Here is a 20,738-nt window from a genome sequence, read left to right as displayed (position 1 = left end):
CAGTTAAATCCATTGTTGGGAGTAGATGCTTTGGCTTTTCATTAAGCAGTCATCTTCACGTAAACAAAGCTTACTATAGAGAATGCTATTATTAAATTAGGAGACTTATTTCACTCAGGGAGACCAACTATGCACTGCTCTTAACGACAGCTGGTTCTTTGAGCAGTTACCTGAAATGGAAATGGGGATATTGCAAAAGATAATTTTAGTAAATGAGACCACTTTTTTTCTAAGTGAAAACAATGACAATGTTATTTGTTTTTCACTAGAAAGCAGAAGTGATCTTTTTCCCAGTTGTTTATTAAAGTAATTGTCAATTTTTTTCAACCAAACCCCCCCCCAATGTTTCAACTTTTAAACTCATCTTTCAGCTTTTTGAAGCACAAAGCAAATGAAACTGTCAGCCACTTCCTGATTAACTCGGAAACAGACCTTGCACTTCTGGAAATAGCAGAAGTTATTTTGAGGATTGAAATAATGATCTCACTTTCCCAGGCACTTAGCTTCAGCTGTTTTGTTTGTGGGCAGGTCAGAAATGTCCAAAATTCATACATGAACTCATGGTGAATCTCTGCATAAACAAACAATAACCTCTATTTAATAGGGGTTACTGTATTAAAGAAAAGCTTTATATAATAAAAAATACTGTACTGTATTTCTAACACTTTGAAATACAATACAAAAAATCTCTTTTGGTAGAAGCATTCCACAGAACCTTTGGGTCTAAAATAGTTTTTAAATGAGGACAAATTAAAATTAAACTCAGTGGGGCTTGGTCTAATTTTAAATGACATGAAGTAATGTACAAAAGCTTAGGGATGTTGGCAGGTATGTTAAACTTAAGGACTTAAAGCTACCAAAGCTATCATATATATACACAAATTCTATAGGAAGTTATTTTTAAAATTGGAAGACAAAGTGCAGGCAACACAATTAAGGCAGTTAAACTGTATTTCTTCGGGAGGGGAAGGATGAATAGTAGAGGAGATAGGATTGTTAGGAAAACTGGCAGGAGTAAGGAAAAAGTCTAACAACCACACACTTTTCTAGGTTTTACCTCATAAAAGTCAATTTTGATAAATAAAGAAGTTTTAAACAAGTAAGTTTTGATCATAAAGTTTAATTATGGTTCAGAAAAAAATGAGTGAATAACTTTCTCTGAAAAAATATATTGACTCTGTGGAGATTGCAAGTTATGGGGGCTGGTAAGTTAAATCACCCTATTTTCTATTCTGAAAATGACAAAAAGTCTCATTTCCAGTCTGATTATAGAGATGCATGAGCCCAAAATGGCTGAGAATAAATACCACAAAAAAGTCAAAAGCTGTAAAGCTAGGGCATGCTATAGGCTCTAAGAGAAAGTCTCAGAAATACCCAAAATGGTGACAAGGAACATTTGGCTGGAATTTGGAGTTCTTTTCAGTCATCTTTGTCTTTTGCTCCGTGTTTAAGGATGCGAGTGAACTCAATGTAATTGAAATTTCCCTTTTTGTCAATAGGTGCTTCTCTGTACAGCTCATCTACTTCCTCATCTGTAAACCGATCTCCCATTGTTGTCAGCAGCTCTCTCAGGTAATCTTCCTGAATTGTGCCTAAAAAATAAAGAACTGGGGTTCAGAATACACACTACTCTGAGGATTAATTACAAGAACATCTACACTTGACTATGCATGCTCTGTATGTTAAGAACTATAAATATGCAAATACATGAAATATGCAGTCTACACACACTTAAGTCAGCCTCAGCAGTTGCCCAGAAAATGCCTAATTGCTTAGTGGCATTAACCTGCTCTGCCCTATCAATCTTCCTCCACTCTTGATAATAGGGGCTAAACCTATGCCTAAACAAAAGCAATAAAGTATGATTAACGTATCTAAGCCTCATATTTCCTTAAAGTAGCATGAATAGTCATACTTATTCCAGAAGCAAATAACACTAAAATCAATACATTATAAACATCAATAAAGTGCTCCAGTGGAAAGAATGCTGGAGTCTTGGGGTCCAGTTTTAACAAGCTATATTATTTCAGATATTTCACTTTACCTCTGACTTTGCTTTTTAATATGTAAAATGAGATTTAAATTTTTTTTAAATTAAAAATCTAATTTAGATTTAATAACAAATATGGCCAGAAGTCCAGATGCCACCCTTGATTTATTACCTGGCATTGATATTTTTATTTTTTTAAAATTGACTTTAGAGAAAGGGAAGGAGGAAGGGAGAGAGAGAGAAACATCATTGTGAGAGAGAAACATCAACCAGTTGCCTCCCATACACGTCCCAACCAGGGATTGAACCTACAACCTGGGTATGTGCCCTGACCAGAAATCGAACCCACCACCTTTTGGTGTATGGGACAATGCTCCAACCAACTGAGCCACACAGGCCAGGTCTGGCATTGATATTTTTAAAAGGCTTCCTGCGTAATTAAAATGTGCAATCATGACTGAGAACACTAATGCTCTAAACCAAAGGTGATAAATGATCGTTTAAGCAGAGATTTTGAATTTCATGATAAAAAAAAAAGAGAAACAACTTCTTTGCCTGTAGAGTTAAGCTAAAACATTGATAATATATTTCCTATAAAATTAAAGTATAAGGTCATGTCACATAAGAAACTCTAGATTTATGGGTTTTTTCCTAATTCAACCGTAGATTGAAAGAAAAAAAAAAAAAAAAAGGCCCTGGCCAGGTGGCTGTTGGTTGGAGCATTGTCCTGTACACCGAAAGGTTGTGGGTTTGATCCCCAGTCAGGGCACCTACTGGAGGCAATGGATCGACGTTTCTCTCCGACATCAATGTTTCTCTCTCCCCCCAACCTTCTTCTCTCTCTTAAAAAAAAAAAAATCAATAAAGATATTCTTGGTTGAGGATAAAAAAAAAACTTAGACTTTCAGCTTATAAAAATCATCATCCACAGCCAAGTCACTCAACTATCACATAAACTAATCATCGACTATGTGCAATGGACCGTGGTAGATGGTAGAAAGGGTTACAAAGATGGGAATATAATACCATTGAAGACACACAGCCATTACCCTGGAAGCCGGGAAAGACTGTGATGATTGGGAATAAGTACACAACTAAAATAGAAGGTCAGACACAGTATGTGCCAGAAGAGAGATAAATAAAATTATTTGGAAGTGGAAAGAAGGGAGTTTTCCTAGGGGCAGGAGAAAATAGTATGAAACTGCAGACTAGGCTCTATAAAGAATATGACAATTGAAAGGAGTCTGAAGAATGGGTAAGACATTTTACTCTTTTATGGTTTCATTACCTTCCATTAAAAAAACAAACACCTGCTCACAATAAAAAAAGAAAAGAAAAATCCAATCAACACACAAGTGTCTTTAGGAGAAAAAAAAATAAGTCTCCTCTGCCTGCCTTTTCCCCAGCCTTACCAGAAAAAAAAATTAAGACTTTTGAGTTGAAGAGGAGGGAGATGGTGGTATGAGGAGGAGGCATAGAGGCAGAAATAGTGGAGGTAAGTTTGGACAACAATGCCTAGATGAGCTTGGAAAGAGGTTAGAAAGATGACAGAGTCGAAGGTAGTATACTTGAATAGGCCAAAAGAGGCCATATGGGGAGCCTTGAAAGCCAAACTGGGGAGAGTATGCTTCCATTACCAGACTATCCTTGGCCTGTTTAAACTACTCCAAGTAATGCATAATCAAAGGGTGTGCCTGCCTTCTCAAAAATCTTGCCATGTAAGTTGCCTGCTTATCTTTTCTCTTATATACACTTCTGTCAAAGGATCAGGCATTTCTGTAGTTAACTTTTTGGGGTTTTCTGAGAGTTAACTGTATGCCAGGCAGTATGCTATTATCTCATTTCCTCATTTAATTCTCACAACCCTATGAGGCAAATAATATTATTGCCCATTTTACAAACAACAGAGATTTAGATAGTTAAATAACTTGCCCCAAATCACACATTATGCAGAATAGGAAAATGAAACCAGAGCATCTGATACCAGATTTAAACAATCTCAGAACTGAAAGGTACCTGGTAAACAAACATAGGACTATACTGGTGTCATGGCCTATAGCAATTTACACTTTACCCAAGATTGCACTGTTAAAAGTTATTCATTCAACACATATTTACTGAGAGCCTAACCCTTGTGGAGTATAAGTTTCCTAAATAACTTTCAAATACACCTATTAAACTGTAAGTCAAATATTTAAGGGCAGAGGCAGTAAAGTGAGTGATGACATAGTGTCTAAAACAATGAACAAACAGGTATAGTATAAACCTGAGGGTATTGTGTCATCATATTTCAAGTTATTATGTATTTTAGTTACCATAACTGAAAATTAAATCATGGTAATTACCAGTTGCTTCTTCATCAAAGCAAGCAAAAGCATTTCTGATGACATCTTCTGGGTCTGTGCCATTTAACTTCTCACCAAACATCGTGAGGAACATGGTGAAATTTATGGGACCTGGCGCCTCATTCATCATGGCATCTAGATACTCATCGGTTGGATTTTTCCCTGAACAAAAAAGAGGGTCATTATTTTGATTACATCACAAAATGAATCAATAATTCATCACAGTAAATATTTTGACAAGAAAGATTATCATTTATACAGCTTGCCATTTACATTCACGATAGCAAAACTATTAAGAAAAAAGTCTTCTCAATGAATAGGACCTGTATTAAGAAGGGAGACTGTATGCTATTCCACTGGGATGTCATAAGTAATAATACTGACCAGTCCTTGCAACACACACAAACAGCTGGCCCCTAGCCTAATCATGAGATTTGGCCGGAAATCTGCAGGTGGTCCATGGACCACACTTTGGGAGACACTGCTCTAGACTTTGAATCTTAGTCATCTATAGCACCATTACACTGGCTTCACAGAGCTTTAAGACTTAAGAAATAAACATAAAAGGCATTACAAAAATTCCATCTAATATATTAATATTAAAACTGATCATTACCCAAGGAGGCAAGCATATCATGTAAATCTTCCTTGTCAATGAAACCATCTCTATTCTGATCAATCATGTTGAAGGCCTCTTTAAACTCCTGAATCTGTGACTGGTCAAACATGGCAAACACATTGGATGTTGCGCGCTGGGGGCGCTTCTTGGTGGTCTTGGTCTTTGCCCTTTTGCTCGACATGGTGGTGGTGGTTAGATCCTAATTAGGAAGGGAAATATAAGAAGACAAAGAATAACAAAAGGTAAACTGAATCAACCTTTCTGATATGTTCAAGCTACTTAGAAATGTGTCTAAAAATTATTCAGCAGGATCATATCACTTGGCAAAAACCTCAACTAATTGATACCATTATTCATAGAACCAAACTACAAGGAGAAAAACCAGAATCATGCTTTGAGTTCACTCATCCTTCATAGTTGTGACATTTAATCAACAGTCCATCACTAACTTTAAATTTCAAACTGTAACCAACATTAATTCAAAGCCCAGGCGTATCAACAAGATTGCATGTCCCCTGTACTGCTGTATAGCCTAATAAGGACAGATAACCAAATCTACTGGTTTAGTAGCAATATAGAAACAAGAAACAAAAGAACGTAGGTATCCTGGGGAAACAGTTCCAATTCTGCACTTCAGTGATGTGGAAGTACTGAGGAATACTAATTCATCTTCAACAGGTCTATCCTTCTACAGCCCTAAACTAGCTGTTCTATTCTAAAGTGGACAGAAAGTAGGAAGGAGGCCTAACAGGTCTTTATCTCCTAATCTTTATTGCAAATATCATTCTTCCACTTCTAACTAGCATTTCTTACTGTACCCTCACTTCTGAAATCACAGAAAGATATTTGTTGAAAGGCTAACTGAAAAGTATATAAAACTCTTAATTAATTTATAATTAAGTTTTACTGGTATTTCCACTCTACGCAAATCAATTTCTTGCACAGAGTCAAACTCAATCACTTGAAGTGACTAAGTCCTCTATACAAAAATCAGAGTACAATAGTTTTTAAAGCTAATTTTTTTAAAAAGCTTGGAAAACATTTATAGAGGTAAGAAACTATCTTTGCTCTCTAATAATCTAAATTTATCCCTATACAATTTAAGTTAAAAGTAAGAAGAATGTCTAATACCTAAAATGAAAAGGCTGAATCTTTAAAAAACTATGAAATTTTAGTTGGAGTTAAAAATCCCACCGTCATCAGATAAAATTTTACCGTACCATCCTTCAAAGCTGAGGTGGTGATAGTAGTCTGCAAAACGTCTAATGAGCAAGACTAAGACACTGTATTGAGTTATATTCCTCCAAGCAGGTCTAAAATAGGCAGCACTGATTTCATTCTCTGACCAGGATAACAATTTTAAAGCTTACGTTCTGAAAACAACATTTAGCTATGATGTAGCAAAACACTGTGCCCTTGGTCTAAAAATAAGTCTGTGGGTTGCGAAGAATGAAGCACTACCTAGACCTCAGCACTGCCAAGTGACCTTAGAAAACAATGCTTTGTGTGAGTTTAAAGTTATTTCTTACAGTCTTTCCTTGATTATACCACATCATCCAACTAAATTCAATCATGTAAATAACTAGAAAAGCTCTGCCTTAGTTTCGACTTCCCTCCTCCCCACAGCTAGATCTGTTCTTAGGTTTTAGTAGGAAATCCCACAAACAAGAGTCACAAGTTCCAGTTCATCCAATATAGAAGCCCGTGGCGATACACTGGAATGTGCTGTTGGTAAGATATACCTTTCATGAGACAGAAGTTATTATATATATTCCTCCCCAATTTCCTATAATCACCCTTTAGGAGGCTGCTTTTCATAATTTATCGAAACCATTCACAAAAGCATTATTTTCATGCTGTAACACCTTTCACGGGTAGTAAATCCCATTATTACCTCAACTACATAGACCTGTAATTTCCCCCCTCTACTCTAAATGTAGTTTTAAATACTACAAGGAGTATGGAGTATATTATTCCCTCATCTCTTAAATGTACTGAAGGACTTAGGGTAAGTGGCTGAAACCTGATGAGTGGCACATATTTACCAGTGCAAATCTCTTTATTATTTTAGGCATGCCATGTCATTGCAAACCGAAGCACATGTTTAAAAATAGTCTGTTTTGTTTGACAACATTGTCTTCCTCTAATGATGCAGGAATGTCAGTTATTTAAACACCAAAGAAACTGATGAGAATTACAAGTGAAATGGCTGACAATGATTATTTATTTATTTAAGCCCCACTTAAGGTTATTTTTTCCATTGATTTTGAGAGAATGTGGGAGGGAAAGGGGAGAGAGACACACACATTGATTGGCTGCCTCCCAACTGGGGCCAGGGATCAAACCTGCAACCCAGGTACTGCCCTTGCCTGGGAATCAAACCCTCAACCCTTTGGTGCACAGGCCGATGAGCCACACCAACAAGAGCCAACTGCTTTTTTAATCTACAAAACCTCATATTACTACATTTGGGGGGTGGGGCTCTAGATACCTTTTAAAAATGCTTAGTTTGGGTTATAAAGTAATTTATATGTTGAATACTGATGTATTTCCTATTAGTCTGTCTTTTAACCATGCATTCTTTAAATCTGTAAATGAATTATAGTTTTTAAAATTATAAAGTTTTTTGGGTCAGCACCAGGTCTTACAGAGAACTTTTCTTTAGCTCATTCAATACTTAATCATCAACCTTTAATATGATCAGTTAATGAAAGTAATGTGCATCAAATGGCACCAGTGTTGAGACTATTAAACTATTAAGAAATATAAGGCAAGTGTCCTATCTTCAAAGAGCCTAACATATTGTTGGGGAGGCAACTATAAAGAAATAAGATGATTGGTGCAACTTATGAAATGAGTCACACATAGTTTTCATTCCAGAAGTATGACTCTCAAGTTAAAACAATGTGTGACAATAATGAAAAATAACTCAAAGGTGGTACATGATTATCAAATACTGTGAGTTCAGAAAAGATCTTTGTTTCTAAAAGATTCAGAGGGGGAGATTAAAAAGACCCTGAAAAACCTTGTTCTACTTAGAAGATACAAGACATCGTTAAAATTAAAGAGATTCAGATGTTAGTCTTAATTCTACCAAAAATTGGTAGTGTTAACATTGGGCAAGTTACTACCTTTTCAAGGAGGTTGTAGTCTGTTCTATGCATTTGTCTCCCACCAGAAAGAAACCTGGAGCATTTCAGGGATAGGGAGTTTAGCTTCAGTCAATTGTTCCAAAACAAGGAAAGTGCAGTTTATTTTTTCCTACCAAACTAAGAGTATGGGGTGGAATAAGCACTGGTGAAGAGGGAGTCAAATCAGGAACAGTGCTATATCCCAAGGAGCAAATTTCTTATGATATTGTCATTATACTCCTTGCTATGACTCTAGTTTTCTGTCCGTTTTTACTTTCCCCAAACAATTAAGACTGTAACTGTCTTCATGTAACAAGACCTCAGCAAATGCACAGCTCTCATAGAAATTTAGAAATCTGGGGTAAAATGAAAATATTTCTTACAGCAATGTAAGTACTCTTTCTTTAGGATGGGAGGATTGCCATACTGTAGGCACCTGAGATTTCCAAATTATGAGGCTCCTCACTCATTCTAAAGTCTAGAGTCTACTTTTCAAACATTTAATGCAAGTTCTTTGGTATGAAGGGATATGTGTTGTAAGAAACTTAAAAACAGGGTGACTTGAAGAGCAGGCTTCTATGAAATACATAAAGATTTCTGAAGCATGAGCAAGTGAATTAAAGTCAACAGAGGTCAAGGAGATTCAACTTACAGATCTAAGGGAATATAATCTTGTTTTAAACCTAGGGAGTGGAGTGTTGGTGACAATCACTTTGTGGTTTTATATATTTTTGCTTGATTAAATAGAAAATCATTTAGGGTTAGGACAAAAGGAGAAATACCTGTTAAGGAAGATGTTAGACTAGATTAAGTGGTAGGAGAAGTGATAAATAAAAGTCCTCAAAGAGGATTTCCCCACACAAGGGTAACCAGAAGATTTTTCAGAATCTCTAGATACTATGGTTTCAATTATAAAATGAGATTAATCCATACTAACATTACATTAGGTTACTCTAGGTACAGTCCTAGAGTCCAACACTTTTTAAGTGGTAATAAGTGTAAAATTATCTGGAGACTTTTTCTACAGAACTACCACTCAACTTGACAGTATTGTGGGAGATATGATACATTCTTTAAGGAAAAACTCCCATCTTAGAAAACACTTCCTAGTATTTGATCAACTTCCAAAATCCAGACCAAATCATTTAATCAGCGCACTTTTTTTCAAGCTAAGTATATATAATTTCTTGGTGCCAACCAGTTTTTTCAAAGTACATTTTCAGGCTGGTGCTTCCGTTCTGACCAAACCAAGCTCGCAATCCCTGTGCAGACTTCCGGTTGACGGCAAGGTTAGTTTTCTTTAGACTGCCACACCCAAAAAGTTCTGAGCACTTAACAAAGGCAATAAGTTGTCAGGGTGCACTTGCCAGTAAAGCCTCACATATGGAGGGAAAAAAGCTTTCCAGAACATGAAACAAATAGTAACAATTTTAAGAAACACTCACTTTCTTCACCTTTAGATATAAAATTTTGCACTTAAGTTAAAAATCTCAATTGAACGCGTATTTCGGTCTCAAAGCTTTGTAAAGAACTGATAATATGTTTTCATATGCTCAATTACTTTAGAAGTTAACACTGGCAAAGTGACTTAGTCCAAAGTCTCCACCCAAAAGGAACACAGTGTTATATTTTGGAGTTTTTCCTCAGGCCGCAAAATAAATCCCCAAACCCCTTGTCCAAATACTCTTTAAAAAAAAAGTTTTAATCAGAGAAGTGAGCTGAGGAAGCTAATTTGAGTTAACTCTTCCTACTAAACGTAGCTCCACAGCTGCGACAACAGCTGCAGGAGTGGGGCGGGGCGAGGGCACCCGGCTAGTTTTTGCGCAAATTCTCTTGGATCGGGCAAGTTTACGTTAGAAACTAAACATAGTCCGGGAGTCAAGAGCCGGGAGGCTCGGGTTTCGCGGGCCGGGCTACCGTCCAAGTTCGCGGCGCCAGCGAGCTTAGCCGCATTTCCCGAACTCCAGGGTAGGTAAAGGAGCTGAGTTCGAGTTTGGGCCGCTTCGGCCGCGGCCTTGGATCCCGGAGCTGGCCCTCCGGCTCGAAACCTGGGAACCGGCCAGTGCACACGCCCGGGTGCGCCGCTGCCCTCCCAGCCGCCCCGCGGAGACTGGCCAGCGGGGTGGGCCCCACGCGCGGGACCGCGAGCACCACTCACCCTGCGCTGTTGCGAGAATCCGAGCGCTTCAGTGACCCTCCTCGCTGCTCTGGGAGTCGCTATCACTACCCTCCTACACCCAAAGCGGCTAAAGTACCACACTTCCGGCCTCCCTTTAGGAAACCGGAAAAGAGGCTAGTCACCATTCTCCCCCAACAGAGTGGGCCTGACTAATGGAAAGGCGACCGGGGGCGCAGTTGCCACTGTGCTCAAAGGGCGCAATTTTGACCGAGGGCACAAGAAGAAATATAAAGTGGCTACTTAGAACACACACTAATATGTAGTGATTCGTTGGGTCTGATGCCTGAGCTTTTGTGTTTTTTGTACCCACTCTCATATGTATTTCTTCGTTCCCCCCTTCCCTTGAGCAGATGGTTGAGTCTGTCCTGTGGGTTTGCTCCTTCGCAAGCACCGGGGAACGACCAGGGGCGGGGCTCGTCAGTCCAAGTCCTTGTAAGGGAAATCGGCGAGAGGGCCGCGCTGCCCACGTGACTGGCCTTCGCCCCGCCCCTGAGCCCTCGGCCTGCGGCTGGGCGCGCCTGCGGCTGCGCCTCCGCTTCTCCTCAGAGACTGGGGCTCCGCCCGAGGGTCTCGCGGCTGCGCGCGGAGCCCGGCGGAAGCGTGTGTAGGAGCGAGTTGATCTCTATGTTCCCTGTTACTGCATGAAGAGGCCCACCCTCCACACGAGAGCAAGTTTTGTGAAGTGCCGAGGGCCCTCAGCCAAGCGGCCACTATCTCTTTGGCTCAGACGGATTTCATAAGGTCACAAAGTGGCTGAGACTTTCTTCTTCCTCAGAAACTTATGCTGTTATTTTTCCTGCCGGAAGAGATCCCCTCGACCCCGATTAACAAGGAGAGCCGAACTGGATCTGCCCGGGGACACGGGCGACCGGCCACAGGAGCTTACGAAGTCTCGCCCCCACCTCTCACTGTGGTGCAGATTTGGGGCTTGTTGAAAATAGGAGTAAAAAGTCGGGCCTATTTTTAATCAACTCTCCTTGCCTAGGACAGCTTCTAATAATGCGTCTTGTTAAGGGAAAAGAGAAGGCGTTCACTGATTCTTTTTCCGTCCGAAGCCTGGTGAGGACGACTGCGGTGCCGGTCACCTCCGACCTCTGGCCTCGTCCAGGGAAGAAGCCAGCGGGATTCGGTGGTTCTGCGGCCATCATACCAGCACTAAGTTTCAGTGCCTGGTTTGGCTCCTGTGCTAGAACATTTGTGAAGTTAGGGTTTGCCCCTGGTCCTCTCCTCAAAAGCTGCTCTCACTTGAATCATCCTGCTGAAAAGAAAGGTAAAAGCTGCAGAATAATAACCTGTAAATATTAAGCTACACTTTCAAGGACCTCAGGAGCATTTCGTCTGTTACCCAATATACTTAAAGTCAATGAAAAATAAATAATTGCCCCAATTCCATAGCATGACTGAAACAAAGATGATTAATTTTCTAAACTGGCTTGATAGTAAGAATCACTTGAAGTACTAGTTAAAAGTACAAATTATTCAACCCACGGAATCAGAATCTTCTAGGCCTAGGGCAGGTCCAAGAAAGTCATCAATTTAACGCCTTCTGAGTGACTCTTCACAAAAGGTGGGAGCACAGAGCTAAATGGCTTAAGACCTAAGGCTTAGGCAGTGACAACTCAGACTCCAGATGGCCGAGTGGTGGGAGACTACAGTTTGTTCCTGGAGTTTGGCTTGGACAGCAGTGAGAGCACCCTGCAGTTGGAGCACCCTGCAGTGCTCACACACCTCCACTGAGTGGTGGCCTGCCACCACAGAGAGCCCACGCCTTCCACAACTGCCCTTCAGAAAGAAAACTTTAACCCATAATAATGGAATAGTTTAGTTCCCCCTCAGCTCCAAATGGGAACAGAAACTTTTTTTCCCTTCTGCAGTGTCACAGAATTGCCTTGTTTGACTTCTTTCTTCCATTCAATGAACAGGTAAACAGTGACTGTATTGCCAAGCACTGCGGTGGGTGCTGTGCTTTATGCCTTTTGAACTAGAACATCATTGCTACCTCTTGGATGGAGAGAGAGGGGATAGAAAGGATCGAAAAGGCACAGAGGCTGACGGAATAATTGTGGAACAGATCATTACGGTACAATTAGGTAAGGCCTATAGGAGGAGCACATAGGAGGAACTAAACCTGTCTGGAGACTTGTGAGAGGTGTCCCTCAGAGGACTATTGCAGAGCTGATTCTAGAAGTCAGTGGGGAAAGAGAGGAGAGATTCCAGGCCAAAGGAGAAGCATGTTCGATTGTCTGAAGGTGATCAGGAGGCAAATATTATTTTTAAATACCCCTGAATAGAATTAATACCTAAAACAAAAATTATGGTTTAGTCTCACTTCAACAAATTGTTTAATTTTCTCAACTGAAAAAGGGCGTACTAATGTTACCCACTATATTCAACCATTGTTAAGATTAAGTGAGACAATCCATGTTAATTTTTTAGTGAGAAATCATCTTTGGTTGCGTTACGGTACTGAACTTTGGATTTTGTACGGCAGTTAGCCTACCCTGACTAATTAATATACCAGTGCTTTGTCTACTCTACTGGAGGAAACAGGCCGAATGGTCACACGTTATATTAGTGAGCCCTTGAAGCTCATGACATTTCTCTAGTTATGGCATTTCATGCTCCTGTTCTCTGAGATGTCAGTTTTATAATTCCTGTCTTCTTACACTTCCAACACCTCCCATTCTTGCTCTCAGTCTATGACCTTGTTTCTAAGTTACTGAGAAGAAAATGACTCCACAAGCTCCCACCACGACATCTACCCACCAGCCAGCACAGCATCTGTCCCCATATGTTATCTTCACCCTTCTCTTCTTGCTCCTATGGAAAGCCAGTCCTCCATTTGCTCTCATGTCACTCCAATGATTCTGTCCTCTCCTGCATCAAGTTTTCTCTCTCTCTCTCCCTCCCTCTCTCGCTCTTTTTCTCACCTCCCTCCAATTATTACCATCAACGAGTGTGCTGTAATACATCCCATATATGGCAGGTAGAATCATGACTCCCCAGAGATGTCTACATCCAAATCTCTAGACATATGAATGTTTGGTCATGTGGCAAAAGAGAATTAAGTTGCTAATGAGCTGATCTTAAAACACAAAAGGTCATCCTGTGTTATCCCAATGAAATAATAGGGGGCCTTAAAAGTAGAAGACAGAGGGAGGTATAAATGTGGAATAATGGTCAGAATGATGCAGTGTTGCTGACTTTAAAGATGGAGGAAGGGGGACATGAGCCAAGGAATGTGGGTGACCTCTAGAAGCTGGAAAAGGCAAGAAAACTGATTCTCTTCTAGAGCCTCTAGAAAGGACCACAGTCTTGGTGACACCTTGATTTTTTGCCCAGTGAGACCCAGGTTGGGCTTCTAACCTACCAAAACATAAGGTAATTAAGTTGTATTGTTTTTAAGCCACTAAATTTGTGGTAATTGTTTTAGCAGCAATAGAAAACCATATAGACAAAAACAACCAAAAAACCCTCTTCCTAATGCACTTTCCTTCAGCTATTGTCCTATTCCTTTATTCCTCTTAGAAAGACTCCTCAAGAGAGTCACCCATACTCACTGGTTCCAATTCTCTCTTAAGCTCTTTATAATAAGGCTTTTTTTTCTCAACCAGTCCACAAAATGTGGGCTATCAAGGACACCAATGTCCTCCATGTCATTATGGCCAATTCTCATTCCTTAAGCAGGTTTGATGAGGTAATCACTTCCTCACCTTTGAAACACTTTCTTCTTTCCAGGGCACTGCACTCTCCTGGTTTTCCTCCTTCCTTACGGCTACTCTTCATTCTCCTTTGCCACTTCTTCGTAATTTCCCAGCCCCTTAGAGAGGCTGAGGACTCAGTGCTTGGCTCTCCTTCCTGTCAACACTCCTTCCCTAGCTTATCTTACTGACCTGTGTGGCTTTAAACACTACTTAAACAGTGATTGCTCCCAAGTATATACCTCTGACCAAGACTTCTGCCTTATACTCCAGACACATTTATCTAAATATTCATTTGACATTTCCATGAGGTCTACTAGGCATCTCATCCTTTATACTCTAAAATGGATCTCCTAATCTTACCTCTAAAACCTTGTCATCCTAAAAATATTACTTTAGGGTTATCCTCATTTCCAGAGGAATGGTCATATTGGCAAATAGGAAGTACTATGTAATTGTTAGATATCAATACTTTTTAAATTTTTTCTCTATTGTTGAAAGTATTACAGATGCCCCCCTTTTTTTCTGCATTGACCCCCCTCCTCCCTACTCCCATACCCTCCTCAGGCCTTCACCCCACTATTGTCTGTGTCCATGGGTTATGCATATATACATATAAGTTCTTTGGTTGGCCTCTCCCTCCTCCCCCTTCCCTTTGAGAATCTTCAGCCTGTTGCATGCTTCCATGTCTCTGGATCTATTTTGTTTGTCAGTTTATTTTGTTCATTAGATTCCACATATGAGTGAGATCATTTGGTACTTGTTCTCTGACTGGCTTATTTTGCTTAGCATAATACTCTCCAGGTCCCTCCATGCTGTCCCAAAGGGTAAGAGATCCTTCTTTTTTAGAACTGCATAGTATTCCATGGTGTAAATGTATACCACAGCTTTTTTTATCCACTCATCTACTGATGGGCACTATGTGCCAATGATACATCTGATAAAGGGTTAATTTCCAAAATATGTAAAGTACTTATACAGCTCAACAAAAGGAAGACAAACAATCCAATAAAAAAATGGGCAAAGGACCTAAATAGACACTTCTCCAAAGAGGACATACAGATGGCCAAGAGACATATGAAAAAATGCTCAGCGTCACTAATCATTAAAGAGATGCAAATTAAAACAAGGAGGTACCACCTCACACCTTCCAGAATGGCTACCATCAATAAATCAACAAAGAACAAGTACAGGCAAGGATGTGGAGAAAAAGGAACCCTAGTACACTGCTGGTGGGAATGCAGACTGGTGCAGCCACTATGAATAATAGCATGGAGTTTCCTCAAAAAATTAAAAATGGAACTGCCACTTGACCCAGTGATCCCACTTCTAGGAATATATCCTAAGAAATCCAAAACACCAATCAGAAAGAATATATGCACCCCTATGTTCATAGCAGTGCAATTTACAATAGCTAAGATCTGGAAACAGCCCAAGTGTCCATCAGTAGGTGAATGGATTAAAAAGTTGTGGTACATTTACACCATGGAATACTATGCAGCTATAAAAATGAAGGATCTCTTACCCTTTGGGACAGCATGGAGGGACCGGGAGAGTATTATGCTTCTGTTATGTCACACCAAATTTGGTTAACGAAGTAAGGAAAAATAGATTTAAAAATTCAAGATAGGCCCGGCTGGCCGTGGCTCAGTGGCTGAGCGTCGACCTAGGATCCAGGCGATCGGGGTTCGATTCCTGGTCAGGGCACATGCCTGGGTTGCAGGCTCGATCAATGACTCTCTCATCATTGATGTTTCTATCTGTCTCTCCCTCTCCTTTCCTCTCTCTGAAATCAATAAAGATGTATTTTTAAAAAAAATAAAAATAAAAAATGAAAAAATAAAAATTCAAGATAGTATTATTCATAGCCCCAAATTGGACACAATGTAAAGTCCATTAATTGATGAATGAATAGCAAAACATGGTATATCTTTCAATGAAATACTTATTGAAATAAATAGAAATAAAAAGAAACAGGTTACTGAATCGTGCAACAACATGGATGAATCTCAAAAACATCTTTCTAATTGAAAAAAACCCTGACACAAAAGACTGCATATCTTATGAATCTAATTGTATGAAATTTTTAGAAAAGATATATAGACAGAAAGCAGGTAAGTAGTTGCCCAGGTTGTGGAAGGGTCCACAGATTAACTGCAAACTGTCATGAGGGAACAAGTGTTTTAAAACTGGATTTTGGTTATGGTTGCATAACTGCATAAATTTACTAAAACTCATTGAACTTTACTCTTAAAATGGATGAATTTTATGGTATGTAAGTTATACTTCCATAAAATTGTTGGAAAGAAATGAAAAATAAATTGAAATTCAGGATTCGAATCTGTTGCTCTTTAGTCTGATTCTCACTTTTAAAGAGAAAGATAAAAACTTTATTAGTTTTGTAAAAATGACATGTTCATGGGAGCACATGTAGGCCCTTTATAGCCTACAGGTCCTGATGCAAGACAGGTAAAAATCGAATTTTAGATATGAATCTAATTCAGACCTTGTTCATTTGATAAGCATACTAGAGCCCCCTCCTCTAGACCTTTTCTGTAATTACCTCTCCGATGCCTCCCTCCCCACTGCTCTCTACTCATAACACACCTGAGACTGGACAGTCACAGGAAGACTTAAAGCTGATAACACACTGAAACACCTTTCTGGATTATTTTCTGTATAATTGGGATTAAAGTAATAAAATGATGCTCTGAGGAGAACATTTCAGATGTGAGCTAGCAGGTAGAAGCAGACTTTTTGGAGCAAGGAGGATTTATTTTATTCCCCCATAAATTGCTCCACATAATATGTTATTAATCAATTTATAAGCCAGGCACGAAAAAAAAACAGGCACTTTTTGGACTGATAGCACAGTTATTAGAACTAGAAAACATCTTAGAAATCATCTGGTTAAACCCTTGATTTTATAGATGAGAAAATAGAGCTTCAGAGAGAGAAAATGATTTTTCAAAGTCATTCCATGAACAATAGGACTAGATTCAAATGATACCTAACTATATTTACATATGTATACATACTTTTAAAAAATTAGGCAACTCTGAGGTAGGAAGGATACACTAAACTTACAACTTAAGAGAGCTCACTGAATAGCCTAGTTAAGTCTTTCTGCTGAAAGCAATGGAGAAATACTATTGCTTAGAATTTGGAAATTCTTGACCACAGGACTCACATCAGACATTTTTGCTTCCCTGTACCTAACAGAGTGCTTTGCAAAATAGGTGGGCAATGTGTGATAGATTGGCTCTTTTAATTCCTATTTTTAAAGAAGAAACATTCCTTTTGGTTTTACTTTGTACGGGCATAACAACTAATTACATCTTCCTTCTTGTATTTGTTCATCATTTCATCTATCACATTGGCCCATAGTTATTCTTAAGTAATTTTTGTGTGCCCAACTACAGGATGGCTACTTTGAGGACATGAGTAGTCACCTCTGGACCCTAGGGTATAGCACAAGTGTCTGACACATTAGTAGGTTTTCAATAAATAAATACTTTATGAACTGAACTAAGTAAATATGGGTCTTTCTTTTTTCATATTGTTGATACATGGCTTTTGTTAACAAAAACCCCCAGCAACTTAAAGATACTTTCTTGATTTCAGTTGGAATTTGGTTTTTATTTGTTTTAAGTTTCATTTGTAAAGAATATTTCTTTGGAGGAGAGGAAACAAGATGGCGGCGTAGGCAACAGCTGCACCCACTGCGTCCCGCAACCACATCAAAATTACAACTAAAATACAGAACCACCATCATTCAGAATCTCCTGAAATCTGGCTGAACAGAAGCCCTACAATCAGGGAACTGAAGCAGCACTGAGACAGGTAGGCAGGGCGGAGACGCGGGTGGATCGGGGCTGAATCCGGGAGACGTGGCCACGGGCCCACACCCGGTGCTGCAGTTTAAACCTGGGAGGGACCTCAGCGGTGGAGGTTTCCCAGAGGAGAGGTCCCAGCCCCATAGCAGGCGCCCAGCCCAGGGCTCCAGGGCCGGGAAGAGGCGTCCTCACAACTCCGGGCTGTGAAACCACCAGGGACTGTCGCTGAGGGTCCTGGAGGGTGTAGGAGCCCCAGCAGCTCCTCCTAAAGGGCCCGCACACGGACTCACTCAGATGCGCTCTCTCTGAGTCCAGCGCCGGGCAGCAGCTTGAAAGGACCTGGGACACTCGGGGAGGAACTAACCTGCCTGAAATTGGGGTGAGAGGTGGAGGGGCAGCTTCCTCCCAGGCAGAAGAGCTGGCAGAGGCCATTGCTCCTGTGGCGAGCCCTCCCAGCACAGAGCCGACAGGAAGGCGCCATATTGGAATCGCCAGCACCTGACTCACACCTTTGGCCCCGCCCTGTGATTCCCGGAGGCCCCGCCCCTCCCCACCTGCAAGCTCATCCAGGCCATTTCCAGTGGCTTTTCTGTGCAAGCGGCCTCTTGAGCCTTATGCTTAGGAGTTTCCTAAAATCTCTCAAACAAGCAGCAGCATGCCCCATACGGCTTGATAAGCGGCCCCAGGCCTGGCACTAGCGGCAGCCTGCTTTGGCTCATAGCTTGGCCTCTCCTGGACACCTCCAAGCCCAGCACAAGTAGCAGCCAACTATGGTTTGCTGTGTAGCTCATGCTGGGGGGCCCTGGGCAAAGCACTGGCAGAGGCTGACTTTGCACCTCCAGGGAGGCCCCAGAGACAGTGCACCTGGTGGTCAGACTTGACCACACTGGATTACAACCCTACCACATCCACGAGTGACACACTCAAGGGGTGCACTTGGTGAATACCAAAGCTCGACTGAAGTAAATCCTGCTCCATAGGGTTGTCTCCAGCCCAGCAGCTCTTAGGCTGTAGTTGCAGCTGGTCCTCACAGCTGATTGGCCTCAATTCCAGCTTATTGGGGGTATATTCCTCCCAGTGATGCCAACAGCAACCAAGGCTCAACTATAGCAGGACAGTGCACACAGCCCACACAGGGGAGCACCTAGAAGGTCCAGCTCAGGTGGGAGGCTGAGCCACTGGACCCGACAGAACACCTACTACACAAAGCCACTCTATAAATTCCAGGAGGCATAGCAGCTCCACATAATACATAAAAACAAACACCTGGAAGCAGCCAAAATGTGGAGGCAAAGAAACATGTCACAAAGGAAAGAACAGAGGAAATCTCTAGAAGAGGAACTAAGTGAAACAGATCCAAGCAAGCTAACAGATACAGAGTTCAGAATTTTGTTTATAAGTATGCTCAACCATATTAGTAAGTTTTACGAAAATAACTGAGAAAATCGATGACATAATAAAGTACCAATTTGGAATGAAGACGACACAAACTGAAATGAAGAATAATTTACAGGGAATCAATAGTAGAGTAGAGGACACTGAGAATCAAATCAGCAATTTGGAACATGAGGAAACAAAAAACACCCAACCAGAAGAGCAAAAGGAAAAAAGAATCCAGAAATATGAAGATAGTATAAGAAGCCTCTGGGACAACTTTAAGAGGCCCAACATTTATATTATTGGGGTGCCAGAAGGAGAAGAAAGACAGCAAGAAATGGAAAACCTATTTGAAAAAATAACAGAAAACTTCCCCTACCTGGGGAAAGAAATAGACTTACAAATCCAGGAAGCACAGAGGGTCCCAAACAAGAGGAACTTAAAAAGGCCCACAGGAAGACACATCATAATTAAAATGCCAAAGGTTAAAGACAAAGAGAGAATCTTAAAAGCAGCAAGAGAAAAGCAATTAGTTACCTACAAGGGAGCACCCATACAACTGTCAGCTGATTTCTCAGCAGAAACTTTGCAGGCCAGAAGGGGGTGGCAAGAAATATTCAAAGTGATGAAAAACATGGAACTACAACCAAGATTGCTCTACCCAGCAAAGCTATCATTTAGAATTGCAGGTCAGATAAAGAGCTTCTCAGACAAGGAAAAACTAAAGGAGTTCATCACGACTAGACCAGCACTACAGGAAATGTTGAAGGGTTTTCTTTAAGAAGAGGCTAATGAACAAAAGAATCTGACGAACTAAATAGATCCAGAGACATTAATGCATGCAACAGATGATCATATTTCAGAGGAAAGAGGGAAGGAGGGTGGAGGGTGGGAAGAGATTAACCGAAGAAGTTATATGCATATAAGCATAACCCATGGACACAGTCAATAATGGAGTGAAGGCCTGGGGAGGGGGTGGGAGTGAGGTGGAGGGGATCAACTGGGGGGGAAAAATGGGACACCTGTAATACTTTCAACAATAAAGATATATTTTTTAAAAAGTATTTCTTTGTTTATTCCCTTATGGGTATAATGATTTGCTACTATTTTTCCTTCTATGCTCAAACAAAAATTGCTTGGTGGCTAAATATAATTTAGACATTATTTTTGCTTTTTGGATACACTACTGTTAGTTAAACTTATAACTAATAAAAATGCTTATAAAAATGTTAACACAGTTTAAAGAGAGACTGTATCTGCTTTAAAACTACTTTCTTAGAAATGAACTATAATTCTGAAAGCAAATATTTTCTGAAATTTCTAGACTTTTATAGTTACACACTTTTTAAAAAGTATTTTGCATTAGATGGTTTTCTGGGAAATTTGAAATTAAGAGTTGGTTATCATGCCATTAAATTTTCAGAATATTTACACATTTATAGGGCATTATGATTAAATGAAGGTAACAACAGAATGATTATACATCTATAAGGGAATTATAATTAAATCACAGGAATTTATTTGTGTGAGCCCAACTAAATTTTTTTAAATTTCAGTTTT

The 20,738-nt window shown here is 40.1% G+C and overlaps 1 protein-coding gene and 1 long non-coding RNA gene across 2 annotated transcripts; one reads left to right on the top strand and one right to left on the bottom strand.

Annotated features, from left to right (window-relative positions):
• Positions 1–1,100: 1,100 nt before the first annotated feature.
• On the bottom strand, positions 1,101–10,663 carry LOC308562466 (myosin regulatory light polypeptide 9). Its single transcript, XM_081148604.1, has 4 exons — positions 10,244–10,663; positions 4,952–5,153; positions 4,336–4,497; positions 1,101–1,592 (listed from the first exon to the last, which is right to left on the bottom strand). Exons 2-4 carry the CDS (start codon positions 5,133–5,135, stop codon positions 1,420–1,422), a joined length of 519 nt encoding a protein of 172 aa, XP_081004730.1. The 5' UTR covers positions 5,136–5,153; positions 10,244–10,663; the 3' UTR covers positions 1,101–1,419.
• A 211-nt stretch (positions 10,664–10,874) lies between these two features.
• LOC308562465 lies at positions 10,875–19,610 on the top strand. Its single transcript, XR_013999616.1, has 3 exons — positions 10,875–12,354; positions 17,618–17,808; positions 18,782–19,610. It is a non-coding gene; the product is annotated as an uncharacterized lncRNA (long non-coding RNA).
• The last annotated feature ends 1,128 nt before the right edge of the window (positions 19,611–20,738 follow it).

Source organism: Miniopterus schreibersii, assembly GCF_964146895.1.
Source record: "Miniopterus schreibersii genome assembly, chromosome: 10".
Classification (NCBI taxonomy): domain Eukaryota; kingdom Metazoa; phylum Chordata; class Mammalia; order Chiroptera; family Miniopteridae; genus Miniopterus; species Miniopterus schreibersii.
Note: the sequence above shows the minus strand (reverse complement) of the source record. Positions and strands in the feature narration are given on the sequence as shown.

Coding starts and splice junctions, on each gene's coding strand:
- LOC308562466 (XM_081148604.1), bottom strand. CDS start 5,135: ATGTCGAGCAAAAGGGCAAAGACCAAGACCACCAAGAAGCGCCCCCAG. Junction 4,498..4,951: donor TGATATGCTTGCCTCCTTGG/GTAATGATCAGT, acceptor TTTTTTGTTCAG/GGAAAAATCCAACCGATGAG. Junction 1,593..4,335: donor CTTTGATGAAGAAGCAACTG/GTAATTACCATG, acceptor TTTATTTTTTAG/GCACAATTCAGGAAGATTAC.